The following is a 20324-nucleotide window of genomic DNA, read 5'->3' as shown; positions in this document are numbered from 1 at the left end:
TTACTCAACCATTTACATATTATTTCTTTTTATTTTAAGTTGTAATTAGTTGATTTTATATCAAACTTTGTTTGCAATCCCTGTGGAGACGATCTTACTTATCACTTTATTACTTGTTTGACTGCGTATACTTGCGTATATAATTTTCACAACAAGTTTTTGGCGCCGTTGCCGGGGATTGAAACTAAAAATTGTGTATTATCAACTATTTTGCAATTTATTTTCTGGTTTAAAGTTTTAATCCTATTTGGTGCGCTGAATTTCTCTTGTTCAGGTGTAATCTAGTGTATGAACGAGCAAGAAGAAGACCTTGAACTTGCTCCTATTGACCCCGAAATTGAACGCACTTTCAGACAAAGGAGAAAGGAATAAAAGGCTAAAAAACGCTGCAATATGGCCGATGGGTTTGAAGTTGGGGCTGTTCATAATGAAGCCAATCCTATTGCTTTGGCCGATGATAGAGCCCGAGCAATAAGAGAGTATGCAGCCCCTATGTTCAATGAGCTTAATCCGGGTATTGTGAGACCCGAAATCCAAGCACCTCACTTTGAGCTCAAGCCCGTCATGTTTCAAATGCTCCAAACGGTTGGTCAATTTGGTGGGTCGCCAACGGAAGATCCTCACCTCCATATTCGCTCATTTTTGGAGGTGAGTGATTCTTTCAAGCTACAAGGAGTAAGTGAAGAGGCTTTAAGATTGAAGTTGTTCCCATTTTCCTTGAGGGATCGGGCTAGAGCATGGCTTAATACTCTTCCTCCCGATTCGGTGACTAATTGGAATGACTTGGCTGAAAAATTTTTGAGAAAGTACTTTCCTCCAACAAGAAATGCAAAGTTTCGAAGCGAGATCATGTCTTTTCAACAATTGGAAGACGAGACTACTAGTGATGCATGGGAAAGATTCAAGGAGTTGTTAAGGAAGTGCCCACACCATGGTATTCCTCATTGTATTCAACTTGAGACATTTTACAATGGTCTCAATGCGGCCTCTAGGATGGTGTTGGATGCTTCCGCTAATGGAGCCATTCTTTCCAAGTCTTACAATGAAGCTTTTGAGATTTTAGAAAGGATAGCTAGCAACAACTATCAATGGTCAACTAATAGAGCTCCTACAAGCCGAAAAGTAGCGGGTGTTCTTGAAGTAGATGCTTTGACCGCTCTAACCGCTCAAATGGCCTCAATGACCAACATTTTGAAGAATATGAATATGGGAGGAAGTGTACAACCACTGCCATTCAAAGGGCGAGAAATCTCTTGCGTGTATTGTGGTGATGGGCATACTTTTGAAAATTGCCCTTCAAATCCAAATGGCTTCGGTTTGCTATGTGGGGAATCAAAACTTCAACCGCAACAACAATCCATACTCAAACTCCTACAATCCGGCATGGAAGCATCATCCGAACTTTTCATGGGGAGGTCAAGGGGCAAGTTCAAGTGGAGCACAACAAGCACAAGGAAAGCAATCATTTCCACCGGGTTTTTCTCAACAACCAAGACCTCAACAACCTCACCAACCTCAAGGCTCTCAAACTAGTTCTTTGGAGAGTTTAATGAGAGATTATATGGCCAAGAATGACGCTGTAATTCAAAGCCAAGCAAAGATCTCTTCGGAATCTTGAAGTTCAATTGGGGCAATTGGCCAATGATTTGAAGAATGTACCACAAGGCACTTTGCCTAGTGACACCGAAAACCCAAGAAGCGATTGCAAAGAACATTGCAAAGCGGTAACCTTGAGAAGTGGAAAAATAATTGAGTCAAATGTGGGCACGATAGAAAGAGCCCTCTTCAATCCAAAAAGAGGGGAAATGAAGAAAAAACCAACAACTTCAGCTTTGAAATTCCCCGTGGTTACGGCATCCAAGCCGCATTCTATCGCGAAAAGTCTTTGCAAAAGCCACCGCCACCATTTCCTCAACGGTTCAAGAAGCAACAAGACGATGGTTAATTCTGGAGATTTCTTGATGTTCTAAAGCAGCTCCACATCAATATACCTTTAGTGGAAGCTTTGGAGCAAATGCCAACTTATGTGAAGTTTTTGAAGGATATTTTGACAAAGAAAAGGAGGCTTGGCGAGTTTGAAACGGTCGCTTTGACGGAGGGATGTAGTGCTATGTTGAAAAGTAAAATTCCACCCAAATTGAAAGATCCGGGCAGCTTTACAATTCCTATTTCTATAGGGGGTCGAGATGTTGGAAGAGCTCTTTGTGACTTGGGAGCTAGTATTAATCTCATGCCTATGTCTATTTTTAGGAAGTTGGGAATTGGAGAAGCAAGGCCAACCACCGTCACTTTGCAATTAGCGGATCGTTCCATGGCTCATCCGGAAGGGAAAATTGAAGATGTGTTGGTACAAGTGGATAAGTTCATTTTTCCGGCTGATTTCATTATTCTTGACTATGAGGAAGATAGGGAAGTTCCAATCATTTTAGGGAGGCCCTTTCTTGCCACGGGAAGAACTTTGATAGATGTTGAAAAGGGAGAGCTTACCATGAGAGCTCAAGATGAGCAAGCCACATTCAAGGTCTTTCATCCTATGCGTGCTCCGGATGCAATAGGAGAATGCTTAGCAATTGGAGATATGGATCCTAACATGGTTGAGGAGTCCAAATTCAAAAATAGTAAGAAGGTGAGAAAGAAGATTCCCCTTAAAGAAATTGCTAAGGATCACGAGCCGCAAGAAAGCAAAGACAAAACATCATTTGACCCTAAAAAAACCCAACATCAAAAAGAAAAGAAAAGAGCAAGTACATGGGAGTCATCTTCATCATCTTGTATGTACAGTACGGGGCAGCTGCCATTTTTTTCTATGGAGGAGCTTTAATTGCAGCAGGAAGTACAACAAAGAAGAAAGAAGAGGGGACCAAGCCTAGTGTTTGAATTTTCTTTTACCCTTTCTTGATAGTCTTCTTTATTTTTCTCTTTGTTGTTGTTGTTTGTACTTAGTATTCAAAACTTCTTGAGATTGTAAATTTGGGCAGCAGCCATGGATGAAGTATTTTTAGCTTGGATTTTATCTTTTTATTTGAATATGAGCTAAGCTTTTGAGGCTTGAATGACTATGAACTTCTAAGTTGGGTATGATTAAATTTTAAGCTTACTTTAGTATTTGTTTGCCTTTGTTCATTCAAGTGAGTTTCATTTTAATTGATTGTTGTTTTTTGGCCATGAATAACAATGTGCTAAGCTAGATCTTGTACTGGAAGGGCTAGATCTAGTAGTTCAACTTGAATGAAGCAAGTGAAAACCTAGATTTAGGCTTTTCTTTGTAAGTGGATAGGAATATTTCATTTACCTTGCATAACTTACCAAATGAATGCTTGAATGGTGTCCTGCTTGCTGGTTTGATATAGGAATATATTGAGCTTAATGGTAGGATTAAAGTTGTGAGTGTTGGAAAATTCTCACAAGCCTAGAGGAATTTGTTGTTATCTCTCGTGCGGCAATGCTAAAGTAATGCCGGAACCAATGCTTTGTCTTGTGTAAAAAAACCTGACTAGAAGGAATTAGTTATTCAAGCCATTTTTGCCATATTATAGTTTTTATCTTGCAAACAATTTTTCTAGCAGCAGTAGTTTTAATTTTAGCAAGTTTAATTCTTGTCAATTTTAATTTTGAATCATTACTCAACCATTTACATATTATTTCTTTTTATTTTAAGTTGTAATTAGTTGATTTTATATCAAACTTTGTTTGCAATCCCTGTGGAGACGATCTTACTTATCACTTTATTACTTGTGTGACTGCGTATACTTGCGTATATAATTTTCACAACAGGGACTAAATACTTTGAAGCATATAATCATGATTATTTTTCACTGTGTAGATAATACTATAATCATGAATAATTATATATTCAGGATATAATAGAATTTATATATTAAACATATAATCATGAAAGTAATCATGTGAACCATGCAACATAAAATAATTTCATATATTTTATTAATTAGTAAATCTGATTATATTCAAATGAGTTTTATTTAGAGCATAAAATCCCAATAGGTACTCCTTTGTGAAATGTGACCCGAACTCATCTCGAAATATTTTTTTCCACTAGTCACAATAAATTTCTACTACTGAGATTTGAATATGTAGATACTTTTTGTGTTAAAGTTAGTTTAAATTGCCCCCAAATTCAAAAATTGAAAATATTATTCTTTTGAAGATAAATTTTAACAATTTTTTTCTTACTTTTACACTCGTAAGTGTTCTCTTAAAATCTTCCCTACACATCTTGAAAAATCGTGAAATTTCACAAGAAGAAAACCAAGACTGTGTTCCATCACTTTTCTATTGGTGACATAGAGAGAAAATGTAGTTTTCAAGCACTAATAATCATCCTAATCGAAATAGTAAAAAAATCACATTTTTAATAGTGATACATCTTTGTAAAATGTGGCCCAGACCTATTGAAGATGCTCTAAGATACCTAGCACCACTATAAAGTGATAATTTATAATTGGTTAAAAAAATTTGATAATCTTTATTAATGTAAAATATATGGAAACCAATACTAAATAGAGAAATACTAAAAGGCACTAATGGTGCCTAGCACCCTCATCACTATTGGTGTAATTAAGTATCGGGTCTCATATAGTTTAATGTAATAGCTTTTAAAGAGTATTGTTAACCAATCACAAAATAACACATTTAGGGCTCGTTTGGAACGTCGTATTAGGTCGTATTGTATTATATTGTATTATATTAAATTGAATTATATATCATATTTTTATATAACAGTATGTTAAACTTTAATTTATACTAAAATATTATATATTTAGGTGTCCATAAAAGTTAATACCACATATAGTTTTACATTAAAATATTGTATAAAATACAATTCAATATACTACGACCTAATACGACGTTCCAAAAAAGCTCTTAAAGGGTTCGTTTGGAATGTCGTATTAAGTCGTATTGTATTGTATTGTATTACATAAAATAAAATTATTTATCATATTTTTATATAATACTATGTTAAACTTAAATTTATACTAAAATATTATATATTTAGGTGTCCATAAAAGTTAATACTACATATAGTTTTACATAAAAATATTGTATAAAATACAATTCAATATAATACAATACAATATAACCTAATACGACGTTCCAAACAAGTCCAAAAAGTGCTTAAGATAGTACATGTGCCTAATAACAATCCTCTATTAAATAAAATAGAGAAAATTGCACTCTATACTCTTTTTATATTGTCCTCTTTTATTTTTACTTTCTTTTTTAAAGTCTATCATTTTTACTTATTTTTTTTAAATATTATACTAATTTTGCTCCTGTCACTTCAAGATACTCTCCATGTGACTCTCTTATGTTAAGGTATTTTGGGTACAATACATATAAAAAGAGGTATATTTCAATGAAATATAAAATTAAAGGTAAATTTGATTAATTGATTAATAAAAATAGTAATTTTCAACTTAGCCCTAAATAATACTAATGGCAGTTTTAGTATCACAAAGGTCGGGTGTCCTTTAATATAGGAATAATTACATAAGGCACCATTTTTTGTAAAATATTTATATTTTTACGTTCAAAGAATGTTTTTTTACATTTTTACGGTTTTCCAAAAAATAACACGAAAATAATATAAAATCAACAAGAAAACAATATAAAAGTTACATGAAAATAACAACAAAAAAATAACAAAAAATAACATACATATAACAAAAAATTAACAACAACTGAACAAAATTTCAACATAAAAAGATCGTATTTTATGTAAATAAAATCAAAAAAATCGTAAAAATGTTTAAAATTCCGTAAAACCGTTTTTTGTTATTTTTGTCCATTTGTGAAATTAACCCTTCAATATATCTCTTTTCACATCTCCGTCTCGTGGGTGTGTTCCGAGTCTCAGTGATGATAAATTAATAATAATTGACTCAGCCAAACATGATAAAAAAGAAAGAAAGGCCGGCAAGTGAGGATTTGGGCTGGGCTGGGCTGGGCTGGACCTTAAGCACGATCGGCCCATCTGGTCTAATAAATAATAAATAATTGACCCAGCTAAAGATGTATTATTGTATAATTATTAGTATTATATGAACAAGTTGGAATGGGAGGATTACACATTTGGCGTTTTCTGCTCTGCTCTTTTCTTTTGTGTTTTTATTATTATGCTCTAATGATAGTTATACATACTACAATATACACTATATTCTATATATATATATAATAAATAAAACATGATCACCACGACCACACAACATCTGGACTCGGACTATTTATATTGAAGATTTCTTTTTTCTCTTTAATAAAATAAGAGAGACAGAAGAAGTAAAAAGTAAAAAGAAAGAATAATATAATGATATAAATTTTATTTAAAGAAAAAGGAAAGAATGTTATGCTTAAAAATAAAGAAAAGAAAAGATAGGAGGATTGAGATTGAGGGTGGGTGAATTCATGAGATGAGATTATGATTTTTGAGTAGTTTTAACCATAATTTTAAATAATAATAACAGCACCAAACAATAGTTTTAATTTTAATTTTAATAATAAAAAAGAAAAGAAAAGAAAAATTGAATTGCATTTACAACACTCTCGTGACTCCCGCTGTTGTTGCAGAAGAACCAACCTCTTCTTCTTCTTCTTCTGGTTCTTCTTCTTCTTCTTCTGGTTTGTTTTTGATGAATAGCTCTCAGATCTCTCATTTTCATTTCGATATTCAAAAGGTATTATATTCTTTCTTCTTCTCTTTTTCTTTTTCTCCGAATATTTTTAAATTCGAATTTTAATAAAAAAAAATGCTTTTGAGTTTGTTCGATCTATGCTTCGCCTGAACCTTTCTTTTTTGTTTTTCTTTACTATTTTCTCTAATAATCTCTACATACATATAAACAGATTTAACAGTCAATGAATGAATCAGCTGAGTCTACCTAGATTATCCTTTTTATATGTGTATTGATTGAGGGATGGGTGTGTGTTTTCTTCTGTAAAAGGAAAGAATTTTGTGAACTAAGCCAAACACAAACCCCTTGATTGAAATGACAATTGATCTACACCAAACATCTATGGCGCAAAGTGTAAGAACCAGTACTAGGTCCTCCTTTAGCTCTAACAATGCCAACGAGGATACTCCCCCTGCTCATTCTCATTCAAATGGAGATGAATACGATAGTGATGGTTCCAATTTGGCACCTCCGTAAGTCTTTCTTCTTCTTCGTAGTCTTCTTTTTCATTCATTGACTTTTGTTACAAATTTCAAATATTGTTTGTGGACACTTGCAGTACGCCTACTTCTCTATCAATGGCCATTCCGCCAGAACTCGCTGGTGCCATACCCTTAATCGATAAATTTCAGGTCACAACTAACATAAATTTACCAAATTTACTTCGATATTTTCAACTGTATGCAATGCATTAGGATTAGTAGTTCCTTTAGCACTGGAATTTGGGTAATCTTTGTCTAATGCCTCCTGTGCTTTTTCAGGTAGAAGGTTTCTTAAGGTTAATGCAGAAACAAATTCATTCTGCTGGAAAACGTGGCTTCTTCTCCAAAAAATCTGTTGGCCCTCAAACCCGGGACAAGTTTACATTTGAGGATATGTTATGTTTCCAAAAGGTGATTAGATTAGATGTTCGATGCAAATATTTTACATTTATTTAAGTTTTTTAAACATCATAAAGATGTAAAAAAATTCCCACTTTTTTTTTTTACTTTTATACAGGATTCTATACCAACGTCTATGCTTAAAATAAATACTGACCTGATCAGCAAAGCAACTAAGATGTTCCAAATTATCTTGAAGTACATGGGAGCTGATCCATCTGACCGACTTACTCCAACAAGCCTAGATGAACGGATAGAGCTTGTCGGAAAACTATACAAGCAAACATTGAAGCGAATAGAGCTTCGAGATGAGTTATTTGTTCAGCTATCAAAACAAACTAGGAACAATCCTGAGAGGTATGCCTATCTATATATCTAAAAATGCATATTTTGGCTTAATTATATGTTTCTTAGGTTTTAGTAGCTGTAGATTAATATTTTTATTCTTCATTTTTGTTCTAATTGATTTTGGTTACCAGGCAATACTTGATTAAAGCATGGGAGCTGATGTATTTGTGTGCCTCCTCAATGCCCCCTAGCAAGGACATTGGTGCTTATTTATCAGAGTATGTTCATAATGTAGCACATGGTGTAAATACTGACTCCGAAGTTCGAGTTCTAGCTTTAAACACTTTGAATGCTTTGAAGCGTTCTGTTAAGGCTGGTCCTAGGCAAACTATACCAGGACGTGAGGAGATTGAAGCTCTATTAACTGGTCGAAAGCTTACAACTATAGTGTTCTTTTTGGATGAAACTTTTGAAGAAATCACTTATGACATGGCAACAACAGTAGTTGATGCTGTTGAGGTAATACTTTTACTTGCATTTGCACCTAGTATGTTGCTTTGAAAAATTAGACAGAAAACAATCAGATTAGTGTATAGAAATAGAGTATTAGGCATATGCTAGAACATTTGTCCTACCAATAGGATGAACACTAGATGTTTAGGTCAATTGGATAAATACATGAAAAGGTAAAAGATAGTTCAATAAATTCCTCAGAACCTTGTAATTGCGAAATTGTCACATGTTTTGGTGTATAGTTCATTTGCCACATCAACAACATTCGTGATCAAATTACTAGTAGTTATGGCATACACTATGGATGTATAGGTGGTTTAGCTTTCTTTGCAACTTAAGTTGCATTGCATCAAGTATTATATGTATGGAATTTTCGCAAGCTGCCTGATGATGGTGCAATTTAAATTTCATGAATTAAATATTCCTTTTTTCTTCATTTCTTTTAATTTTTTTACTCAGTTGCTCTTAGTAATGACTAACTAAATTCATATATAATTAGGAACTTGCCGGGATAATCAAATTGTCAGCATTCTCCAGCTTTAGTCTATTTGAATGTCGTAAAGTTGTAACGGGCTCGAAATCACCTGATTCTGGAAATGGTATTTCTATATCCACTTGACTCGATTCTTTTCAACAATTCATATTCATACAATCATTCATCTTATATAGAATTTGATCCCATCCATGCAGAGGAATATATAGGGTTAGATGACAACAAATATATTGGGGACCTATTGGCAGAATTCAAAGTTGCAAAGGATCGAAGTAAAGGAGAAATACTGCATTGCAAGCTGACATTTAAGAAAAAACTGTTTAGAGAATCGGATGAAGCTGTAGCAGATCCAATGTTTATACAGCTGTCATATGTACAAGTATGTTGTTTAAGCAAACTTACTATTTTCCTGCTTGAACCATAAAACTCAGGTGTGTGCTCTATGTATAGTAAACAAATGAAAGAAAGGATCACTGTTAATGAAATTCAAGGTGCAATAAAGAACCTTTAAGTGTGAAATATGTGAATGCAATATTTCATTTGTTGATAAAGATATTAGCTTTGACCTCTAAATTTATACTTGTTTTTCTTTTTTACAGTTGCAACATGACTATATATCAGGCAACTATCCCGTAGGAAGAGACGATGCAGCACAGTTGTCTGCATTGCAAATCTTGGTTGAAATTGGATTTATTGGCACTCCTGAGTCATGCACGTCAGTATTTGTTGTGTTTATCTCTTGTTTAATTTGTAATTGCTTTTCTTTTTCGTTTAATTAACTCTTCCATGAGAAGAAATAAATAGGACTTGCTTTTACCTTTCCCAGTGATTGGAATTCGCTTTTAGAAAGATTTCTACCGAGACAAATTGCAATAACACGAGCAAAACGAGAGTGGGAATTGGATATTCTTTCTCGTTACCGTTCAATGGTAAGACAACTCTAATATTCTTTGTGAATGGATAACTAGTTGTACTTATAAGTCAATCTTTGTTTACTTCTGATCTCTAAGCTAGAGTATATTCTGATGTCAACATTGCAACTTATGTCATGAATGTATAAGTATGCATCTCATTCATGTTATTTCATATTTTATAGGAACACTTGACGAAAGATGATGCAAGACAACAATTTTTGCGAATATTGAAAACACTTCCCTATGGAAATTCAGTTTTCTTCAGTGTTCGGAAGATTGATGATCCTATCGGACTTTTGCCGGGTCGGATTATTTTGGGCATCAATAAGAGGGGTGTAAGTATTGCATTTTGAACTTGTATGAAACCATAAGATTACTACAATACATAGCATCATTTTGTATCCTTTCACAGGTTCATTTTTTCCGTCCAGTTCCCAAAGAATATTTACATTCAGCAGAGTTAAGAGACATAATGCAATTTGGAAGTAGCAATACTGCTGTTTTCTTTAAAATGAGAGTTGCAGGCGTTCTTCACATATTTCAGTTTGAGACAAAGCAGGTCTAAACACATCTCCAATTATTTATTGGTTGTAGTTTTTAAGCATTTTTTTTTTCATTATTTTATGTCAGTTTTCATTTTTCTTGCTCCATGTAGGGAGAAGAAATTTGTGTTGCTCTTCAAACACATATAAATGATGTCATGTTGCGTCGCTATTCTAAAGCAAGGTCTGCTGCTAGTGGTTCAACAAATGGCGATCTTTCTAACAATTTTAAACCGTCTAGTTCTAGTGCGGAAGTGTACGAGAAACGGGTTCAGGATTTATCAAAATCTGTTGAAGAATCCCAAAGGAATGTTGATCAGGTATCTTTCAAAGAAGCTCAAATGGTGGCTACTTAAATTGTTATTGGATTAGGCTACAATCAGTGACATTGTCAAGAATACACTGAAAATGCCCTCTATTGGCTTTTTTCTTTTACTTGATCTTAAGTTTTACTAAGATAACACGCCATAGACATTATAGTTCATGATTTCTTGTGTGATGGTATGTATACCTTATAAAGTTTCTAGGCAACTTCTCTCATTCCCTAAAGCTAATTCATGTTGATTAAAAAAAAATTTCTTGTGTTGAGTAAACCTTGTTCTGTTTGCTATCTTAACTGTTTCAACATCTATATGAAGGATTTGCAATGCCAATTATAATTTAAATAAATTATCATATTTATACAGCTGCAACAAGAATTACTTGAAAAGGAAAGTGAGGCAGCTAAATTACGAGAAGAGTTGGGGGATTTAGAAGTGTCCTTGAGATCTGAGAAGCAAACCTTGGGAGAAGTTACATCTGAACGCAATAGGCTATCATCGATGTGTGAGGAAAAAGACATAGCTCTCCAAGTTAGTAAAACTAAGATTGCATGATATTACTCTAAAATGATATTTATAATCGCAAGCATTGAAGTCTAAAATCTTCCTATAATACCTTGGCTTACCAAACTCTTCTAACAAGATTTTGATAATTATTGTGGAACTCATTAGGCTATGGTGTTAGAGAAAAGAAACATGGAAGCAAGGTTAGCAAAGTTGAGTGATGCAGTGTTGGAGAACAGTACAAAAAAGGATGCAGTTGGTGCAAATAACCAGGTAAAATTTGGTGGATATATTTTTATTATTATTCAGTTGGAAAAAGTACCTCTAGTTAATACTTTTATATTTTTGCAGGCACTATACAAGATTCAAGATGAGTTAAAACTTCGAAGTGAGGAGTTGCATGTTGCGGAAGAAACTATAAAGAGGTTGAAAGATGAAAAGAAATTGCTGGAGCAAAGGATATTTGCACTTGAGAAAAAGAAAGTTGAAGAGGTAACTTTCCACTAAAGTGGAGCTTCTTTTGATACGCTTGTTAAATATAATATTTTAGTTAGGAAACTATATTTGAACATATATTATAAAATAATATTGTTCAAATATATTATAATAGTAAAACATAGTTAAACCAACAACATACCATCTCATAGGCATTAAGTAAGTATATTTGCATATAAGGTTGATAATAGTTGTTAATTACAGATGCAGTTGCTTGAGAAAAGATTTGAACAACAGCGCAAATTGTTAGAATCTCAAGTATTTGACCTTGAAAAAAAGCTTGATGGAGTCACACAAGAGTTAGCTATTTCCAAATCAACTCTTGCAGCTAGGAACTCTGATTTGGCTACAATACAAAATAATTTAAAAGAGCTCGAGGAATTGAGAGAAATGAAAGAGGTGAGTACTTGCACTGAATCGGTAATCTTTAGTAGTTGGTATTCTTTACATGAGTTTTGGTGCATGCATAAACATATGTATTTTCCTAATATTATTTGGTTTGTTCTTCTTAATCACATTTAGGACATTGATAGAAAGAATGAGCAAACTGCTTCAATATTGAGAATGCAAGGGGTTCAACTCGCTGAAATGGAAGTTTTATACAAGGAAGAACAACTTTTAAGGAAGCGTTATTTTAATACTATTGAAGGTTGGGTTGTTTTTTCTTCAAATATTTACTTTTTAAAGTAAAAAATTGTGTTTTCATTTGAAAAATTGATTTTTTCTTCTTCTTCTCGTGGTACATTTCAGATATGAAAGGCAAGATTAGAGTTTTTTGTAGATTAAGACCTCTTAGTGAGAAGGAGATAGTTGAAAAAGAAAGAAACGTGATTATGGCCTTAGATGAGTTTACTGTTGAACATCCATGGAAGGATGATAAACTGAAGCAACATACATATGATCGTATTTTTGATGGCAATGCTACACAAGAAGATGTGTTTGAAGATACAAGGGCAAGTTTGATTCATAAAATTAAATTGCTTACAAAAGAAGATCTTACTCTTTCAAGTTCGCTTCTAATTTATTTGTATTTTTAACATGTTTTTATTTTGTTTTACTGTTACAGTATTTGGTGCAATCTGCTGTGGATGGATACAATGTGTGCATATTTGCATATGGTCAAACTGGGTCAGGAAAAACATTTACAATATATGGATCTGAGACAAATTCTGGACTCACCCCACGAGCCATAGCAGAATTGTTTAAAATCTTAAAGCGAGATGGCAACAAATTCTCTTTTTCATTGAAGGTTATTTTAAAACTAAATTTGTTAGCAAATTTTAATTTAAAATATGTTGAATTTAATATCATTCCTAATTTCTATGCAGGCTTATATGGTTGAGTTGTATCAAGATACACTTGTAGATCTATTATTGCCTAAAAATGTGAAACGCTCAAAATTGGAAATCAAGAAAGATTCAAAGGTTTTCTTTTTTTCATATTCTGTTGCTATGTTGTACAAAATACAAATGCAGTATGTGACAGTTTAACTCAATGCTTAATTGATTCATGATGATATTAGGGAATGGTGTCGGTTGAAAATGTGACAGTTGTATCAATTTCTAACTATGATGAATTAAGTACCATCATTCATGAAGGCTCTGAACGAAGACACACGTCTGGGACTCAAATGAACGAGGAAAGTTCAAGATCTCACCTCATACTTTCAATTGTTATTGAAAGTACTAACCTTCAAACTCAGTCTATGGCAAGAGGAAAGGTATGAATGTGTTTCCCGAATCATAGCGAATGAAGAATCTGTGTTCTTTCATGCGTTTTAGTTATCTCATGGAATTGTACCAGTAGTATTTAAATTAATGTTTTCTTGTTTAGTTGAGCTTTGTGGATCTTGCTGGGTCAGAAAGGGTGAAAAAGTCAGGATCATCAGGTAGTCAACTTAAAGAAGCTCAAAGCATCAACAAGTCACTTTCAGCCTTGGGAGATGTCATTAGTGCTTTATCAACTGGTGGTCAGCACATACCATACCGAAACCACAAATTAACAATGCTAATGAGTGACTCACTCGGTGGAAATGCCAAAACGCTTATGTTCGTTAATGTATCTCCAGCTGAATCAAATTTGGACGAGACATACAATTCGCTCATGTATGTTTTACCCTATCTCTGCTTTCTCTTCCATAACTATAATATCATTTTGCTATTTTGATATTGATATTTGCTTGCTTGATGGTTGGGGACATTAAATCAGGTATGCTTCCAGAGTGAGGTCAATAGTAAACGACCCAAGCAAAAATGTTTCATCAAAAGAGGTAGCCCGGTTGAAAAAGTTGGTTGCATATTGGAAAGAACAAGCAGGTAAAAGGGGTGACGATGAAGAGTTGGAAGAAATTCAAGACGAAAGACCAACCAAAGACAAAGCGGATGGCCGGCATTCTATGTAATCTTTTCTCTTTTTTTTTGTTTGTATTAAAGTAATGGCACAAACATTGTAGGTTTAGCCAAGCAATCGGTTGCTTGGCAATGGCAGTGTTTTTGGATGAAGAGAGCAGGGTTATTAGATATAGGTGAATTATATGGCAATGAAGGATAGCTCGGCTAGCATTTCATAATAGAATAGTTGACTATTGTTTGTTTGTTTGATTGTTCTCCTTCATGCATATTCTTAGGATGTAATGTATAGCTGAATTTGAATTGCGTGTATATATAAAGCTTCACTCTACCGTTTCAACTTTCAACTAGAATTGGTGCATACACAAATGATGTTTGTTCTGAAGATATTCTGTACAACTTGGGATGGGGCTAACATGATGTTATTTTGTTTGAAAACAAAAAAAGCAATCAAGTGTTTACTTACTTGATTTATCTTACCACAATCTGAAATGTGAAATGTTGTTGCTTATCTTGTTTGCAACAAATAAATAAATGATTGGTGAAATGAAAATTGGATGAGTATGCAATTATGTTAAAACAAACACAGACTACATAATGATATGTTAAAACTAATTACATTTATTTATACTATGTTAAAACTAATGATATGTTTAAACACAGACTACTCTTCTTAATGTGTAATATTTAGATGTAATTTGTAGGTGCAATTACTCGTTTATATTACATAAAATTCATAAATGTGAGACCCCACCCCTATTGGGCTATTGAGTAGATACAATAATAATATGTTTGAATAATAAAAAGAAGAGCGTGTGGAGAGTTAAGAGTTCCCACAGAGTATGGAGATAATGACAAGAAAGAATGAGGATAAGGTAGATTAATGTCATTTAATGAATGAATGTGTATGACACTATGAGAAAAATCATAGCAATAATAACAAACTCCATTCTATTATTTTATGTTGGGATTAGGATTGGGAAGAAGAAAGAATTAATAGGCAAGTGTAGTTGTTGTTGTTCTTATAGCTAAATTGATAATTGAATTTGATGGAGCAAAATGAAGAGAGTTGGAGTAGGAGTTCATGTTCAGCACTTGCTATTCTCCCACGTTTGGATCGGTTAGATCGTCTGGTAAAGCTGACTCCTCTTTATTACTCTACTATGAATTTGATCAATTAACCATATCTTCTTCTTCTTCAACTACTACTTATTGTTTGTTTTTGTGTAACATATGATATAATTAATAGGTGAAATTACTGGATGAGAAGAGTAGAGTAATAAGAGGAGGAGGATGCTGCAGCATTAATATTAGTGATCAAACACAAAACCATATTAAGAAGACTTCTCTGTGGTGTGCACTGGATGAAGTTGTTCACAAAGGCAGTGTAATGGATCGACTCCTTATGCTTGAGAAACGACTATTAAAGGTTTAGATACGCTCATTCATTTTGATGCATGCTATTATTATATATACTTAATTAAGTAGTTGAAGTTGTTATTTTGTTTTAGTTGTGGGTGGAAGTGGAGATTAAAGTGAATGAGATGGAGCAAGGAAATAACAGCAACAGTACTACTACTGAGATAAATGAGACAGATAAGAAGAAGAAGAAGAGCAAAAGAAGAAGAATACAAGATTACAATAGACACTTGGGATTGAGAAAGTGGTTTCCATTTTCAAAGGGATTCTAATACTACTACTACTACTACTACTACTACTAGACTTTGATGTTATGTTGATCATGATCTTTTAAAAAGAAGGAGATGAAGGAGATGATGAAATGAAAGATGTTCAAATACTCAGTTCTACTGAGTAGTTAAGTTATGATGTTCACCCACCATCTTCTTTCCCTTTATTTATTGTTTGTTATTAATAATAAATAGAGCACCTCCCTCAATCTTATCATTTTCATTACTCAATTCAATGCTCACCTCACCACCTCCACCTCTTCTTTAAATCTTTATGATATGATATGATATGATATGATTTCTTATCAAATTTTTATTAATTTAATAATCACTACTACTTCTATCTAACTATAACTAACCTCATGTTTCACATCTCCCATTTAATCATTTATTTAATAATCATATCATTATTCTCAAGTCATCGTGGTTGGTTGATATGATAATACTTAATTTAGTAGTTAAAATAAAAATAAATGATAAATATAATATAGGCTAATTATGATTTTTTTTCTTGAATTTTGACATGTATTAAATTATGTTGTTTGAATTTTTTAATCTGTTAAAAATCTCGTCTAAATTATTGACATTGTTAGATTTAAAGATTGTTGTCCAATTTCATTCAATTTTACTAATTTTGGTAATTATTTATGTATTAAATTATGCTTCATATCTACTAAATTATATACCTTTGACATGTATTAAATCATATATCTAAATTTTGATTTATGTTAGAATTTCTTTATTAGACAAAAATTTTTAAATCGTCGATAATTTAAGCAAAATGTTAAGAGCCTTATAATTTATTAAATGTGATAGTTTAAGGGAAAATATTTATTTATATATAATGCAAAAAGGAAAGAAAAAAAAAAGGACATTTTGGACTAAAAAAAGAAAGAAAGAAAGAGAAAACAAAAACAAAGTGTTGTTTGTTAGTCTTACATAAGAAAGAGGCAACCTCTCTTTCTCGTTCTCTTTCTCTTCTATTCTATTCTATTCTAATTCTAGACAAGTACAGACTCCAATTCCAATTCCATTTTCACATTTGAGCTTCGATTGAATAACAACGTTCATTTCATTTCATTTGATTCGATTCGATTAAATCAATCATATATAGACATAGACATAGTCGTAGTCGTAGTTATAGTATAACATCACTCAATCAACACGAGGAAGAAAGATGGTGCTGGATAATCAGAATCAGAATCAGAATCTGAATGAACAAGTTAAAATCTTTAAGGGGTCGTCGTCTGAAAATGGAGTGAAATCAGTGGTAGCGATGAGTCTGTGGCTGGGTGCCATTCATTTCAACGTGGCTCTCATCCTCTTCTCCTTCCTCTTCCTTCCTCTACAATATTCTCTTATGTAATCTCAACTCTTTCTCTTTCTCTTTCTCTTTCTCTTCTTTTATGTACATGCATTGGGCATTGGGCATTGGGCATTGGGCATTGGGCGTTGGATTAAGCTAAAAGTGTTTGTCTTTTTTGCTTTCAGGGTCTTTGCTTTCCTACTTCTCCTCGTCATCATTCCCATCGATGATAAAAGCAAATATGGCCGAAAACTCTCAAGGCAACTCAATACTCAAAACTCTTTCTTTTCCCTTTTCTTATTCTTCATTCCATAAATAATCAAACTTTGAAAATTGACAGATTCATTTGTAAGTACGCTTGTGCTTATTTTCCCCTAACTCTTCATGTAGAGGATATTCATGCCTTCCATCCCAACCGTGCTTATGGTAATTAAACTAACTCTCCAATTACTTTTCTTTTCTTTTCATTTCTTTTCTGTAAAGTAAATAAAGTTTGGTTTGTTGGTTTGTTTGTTTCAGTGTTTGGTTATGAACCCCATTCAGTTTTGCCCATTGGTGTGGTTGCACTTGCTGACCTTACTGGCTTTATGCCTCTTCCAAAAATTAAAGTCCTTGCAAGCAGTGCTGTAAGACTACCAACCAACGCTTTCTTTCTCTCTTACTTATTAGTTTTGCTAAATCTGAATTCAACAATTCATGTTCATGTTCATGCTTTAAGGTGTTCTACACACCATTCTTGAGACATATATGGACATGGTTGGGTCTTACTCCAGCAACAAGGAACAACTTTGTCTCTCACTTAGCTGCTGGTTATAGTTGCATCTTAGTCCCAGGTGGAGTGCAAGAGACATTTCATATGGACCATGGTTCTGAGGTAATCTAAAGCCAACTCTTTCTTATCTCTTTGTTTGGTGGTTCTGGCTCCATGGCCAATGTAGTAAGTAAGTCTCAACTCTCTTAATGTGTAGTGCAGATCGCATTCTTGAAGTCTAGAAGAGGATTCGTTCGCATAGCAATGGAGATGGGGCTACCCCTGGTTCCTGTATTCTGTTTTGGCCAGGTACTAAATTGTCTTCAACTTCTAAGCAAGCATATATATCTAATCTTGGACTGGAAAGGGATGATTTTTTTCACTTCCAATTATATATATTTGGTGAAGCTTTCCTTTTCTTATGAATCTTCAAAAATTGTTGTTCAGTCAAATGTTTACAAGTGGTGGAAGCCTGGTGGGAAGTTATTTCTCAAGTTTTCTAGAGCAATCAAGTTCACCCCTATTTTCTTCTGGGGAATTTTCGGGTATGTTACATCAAAATTCATGTGTGTTATTTTACTTTGTGGTCTTTCTCCTTACTTTGACACCTTTCTTTATGTTTACAGTCTCACTTGTATTTAGTGAACTAATTTGGCAGCTAAATCTGTCTATGCATTCTAAATAAATAGAAGTATCACTTTTGGGAAGTTGACCTATTCTATTGCATGCTGATACCAATACCTTCATGTATGACATTCTGATTCTCCAATGACTATTCTTGTTTTCTTGAAGAATAGCATAACTTGTATTGAATTATACACAGGACTCTTTGGTTCTTGGAGTATTTATCTGAATATAAAAGTCTGTAGTTTCTTCACAATGTTCCTCAGAAATATATTCATAATAGATTTAGTAGGAGGATGATACTATACTCAGTAAGGAAATGCATAATCTAAGCTTACTTTTAGTATTCAAAGAATGAGTTTGAATGTGCTTGATTCAGATAACTTATCAAAAGGCAAGTTTAGTTTATGAGTACCAACCATATTCTGGTTATTGTTTTGCAGATCTCCTTTACCTTACAGAAATCCAATGCATGTGGTTGTGGGCAAACCAATTGAACTGAAGAAAACTCCACAGCCTACCATGGAAGAGGTATGGAATGCTATTATAGTATAGAGACCCCGCATAAAAGCAGGGTCTTTGGCAAAAAGAATGTTAGTTTGCATTGTGAGCAGTCTATTTTTCACCGAATATTCTGAACGCTAAAGCTAAAGAAAGCTGGTGTTTTACTTTATGTTTAAAGTTGTCCAATACAAAAACCTTTTTTTTTTCATCTGGCCTTGTTAATTTTCAGGTCTCTGAAGTGCATGCTCAGTTTGTAAAACAACTTGAACAGCTCTTCGAAAAGCACAAAAGTCGAGTTGGGCATCCGGACCTTGAGTTGAAAGTCCTTTGATCATCAAATCTTAATTTATTGTTGCTGCTCTTCTCTGCTAAAATTTTCATTTGTTCTAAAAGTCATCAGTTTCACGGAGCAAGTTTGTGTATGTGTTATGGTCGTTAAAGTTAGTTAACAAACACATATGAAAATACAAAGAAAGGAATAAAAAGCTCACAAGTCATTTGCCTACTGATGGTTTTATTCCAATATGATTGTGCAAAATGCCCTGTTTACATATTTATTAGTTTCATCTGTTCATGTTGTTCAAGAAGAATTTGTATAAAAGTTAGACAGTGGTTTTTCATTTATGAAGTATATATCTTCTCAATTGGTCTTATTAAAAGATGTTTTTGTCCTTGGAACAGTAAGGTTGGAATGTGGGAAAGAAAAGAAAGCTCAGATAGGTACTTAGTATTTGGTAGTTGGTAGTTAGTAGTTGGTTTGGTAGTTGGACAAATAAATAAATTAATTATTGTTATTAAAGTAAAGAGAGGAAAGTTGATGATGAGATCAATGCGTTATTAACCATTGTAGATAGTACATATTGGTCTCCTCACTCACTACTCTTACTCTCAGCATCATCACCAAACCAAGCAAATAACATTTCCACACCATCATATTATTAATAATAAATCTACAATAGATTGATGGAAAGCATTTTTTATAACTATTTAGGTAAGGTGTTGTTAATAACACTTGACACTGTTAACAGAAGGGACCAAGCCTATAAATCTATCAAGAGCAATAATAGATCATATAAGATGAGTTGGCCTTTCAACTTCCAACTACTCTAAAATTTGCCATTTTTGTGTTGTATTGCCAACTATGAGCTGGTTTGGTAAATTATATTATATTAAATGGCAAGTAATATTATGTTTGCATAAAACATTATACTGTATTAATTATTGTGATCATAAATTTTAATATAATGTGAATTGTATTATTTAATACATAATAAATTATCAGTATTAGCTTATATTATAAATTTACAAAGGGTTCGGGGATGGGGACTCCGACCTCAATCCTGAACCTTGGACTCGGATGCGAGTCTAGACCCAAACCTGGCCCCAACGCTGGACATGGACCCTGACTTGGACCATAGACCCAACTCAGGACCCTGACTTTGGACCTGAACCCAAACCTAGACCTGA

General features: G+C 33.4%; 2 protein-coding genes and 1 non-coding gene across 5 annotated transcripts; 2 read left to right on the top strand and 1 right to left on the bottom strand.

The window, feature by feature from the left end:
* Positions 1 to 831: 831 nt before the first annotated feature.
* LOC133032855 (small nucleolar RNA R71) lies at positions 832 to 938 on the bottom strand. Its single transcript, XR_009685444.1, has one exon. It is a non-coding gene; the product is annotated as a small nucleolar RNA R71 (small nucleolar RNA).
* A 5283-nt stretch (positions 939 to 6221) lies between these two features.
* LOC115702590 (kinesin-like protein KIN-14E) lies at positions 6222 to 16020 on the top strand. Of its 3 annotated transcripts, none has more exons than XM_061106656.1 (26): positions 6222 to 6689; positions 6957 to 7159; positions 7246 to 7318; positions 7448 to 7579; positions 7686 to 7924; positions 8047 to 8374; positions 8868 to 8967; positions 9059 to 9240; positions 9461 to 9576; positions 9688 to 9790; positions 9958 to 10110; positions 10188 to 10334; positions 10431 to 10637; positions 11004 to 11168; positions 11310 to 11414; positions 11493 to 11633; positions 11841 to 12035; positions 12159 to 12285; positions 12387 to 12589; positions 12703 to 12885; positions 12965 to 13060; positions 13159 to 13356; positions 13470 to 13741; positions 13845 to 15117; positions 15234 to 15413; positions 15496 to 16020. In XM_061106656.1, the coding sequence occupies exons 2-24, from the start codon at positions 7002 to 7004 to the stop codon at positions 14035 to 14037; spliced, it is 3816 nt and encodes a 1271-aa protein (XP_060962639.1). In that variant the 5' UTR covers positions 6222 to 6689; positions 6957 to 7001; the 3' UTR covers positions 14038 to 15117; positions 15234 to 15413; positions 15496 to 16020. The 3 variants fall into 3 exon arrangements, with proteins under 3 accessions (XP_060962639.1, XP_060962640.1, XP_060962638.1); XM_061106657.1 differs by having other exon boundaries at positions 6859 to 7159; positions 15234 to 15371; XM_061106655.1 differs by having other exon boundaries at positions 6859 to 7159.
* Positions 16021 to 16565: 545 nt separating this feature from the next.
* On the top strand, positions 16566 to 19501 carry LOC115703123 (diacylglycerol O-acyltransferase 2D). The gene is made up of 9 exons (XM_030630622.2): positions 16566 to 17034; positions 17164 to 17238; positions 17319 to 17404; positions 17498 to 17604; positions 17697 to 17852; positions 17952 to 18038; positions 18177 to 18274; positions 18797 to 18884; positions 19087 to 19501. The coding sequence occupies exons 1-9, from the start codon at positions 16850 to 16852 to the stop codon at positions 19186 to 19188; spliced, it is 984 nt and encodes a 327-aa protein (XP_030486482.1). The 5' UTR covers positions 16566 to 16849; the 3' UTR covers positions 19189 to 19501.
* The last annotated feature ends 823 nt before the right edge of the window (positions 19502 to 20324 follow it).

The sequence above is a fragment of the Cannabis sativa genome, chromosome X (genome assembly GCF_029168945.1).
Source record: "Cannabis sativa cultivar Pink pepper isolate KNU-18-1 chromosome X, ASM2916894v1, whole genome shotgun sequence".
NCBI classification, from domain to species: domain Eukaryota; kingdom Viridiplantae; phylum Streptophyta; class Magnoliopsida; order Rosales; family Cannabaceae; genus Cannabis; species Cannabis sativa.
Note: the sequence above shows the minus strand (reverse complement) of the source record. Positions and strands in the feature narration are given on the sequence as shown.

Coding starts and splice junctions, on each gene's coding strand:
- LOC115702590 (XM_061106656.1), top strand. CDS start 7,002: ATGACAATTGATCTACACCAAACATCTATGGCGCAAAGTGTAAGAACC. Junction 8,375..8,867: donor CAGTAGTTGATGCTGTTGAG/GTAATACTTTTA, acceptor ATATATAATTAG/GAACTTGCCGGGATAATCAA. Junction 8,968..9,058: donor ATCACCTGATTCTGGAAATG/GTATTTCTATAT, acceptor CCATCCATGCAG/AGGAATATATAGGGTTAGAT.
- LOC115703123 (XM_030630622.2), top strand. CDS start 16,850: ATGGTGCTGGATAATCAGAATCAGAATCAGAATCTGAATGAACAAGTT. Junction 17,605..17,696: donor AAGTCCTTGCAAGCAGTGCT/GTAAGACTACCA, acceptor TCATGCTTTAAG/GTGTTCTACACACCATTCTT. Junction 18,039..18,176: donor CTGTATTCTGTTTTGGCCAG/GTACTAAATTGT, acceptor ATTGTTGTTCAG/TCAAATGTTTACAAGTGGTG.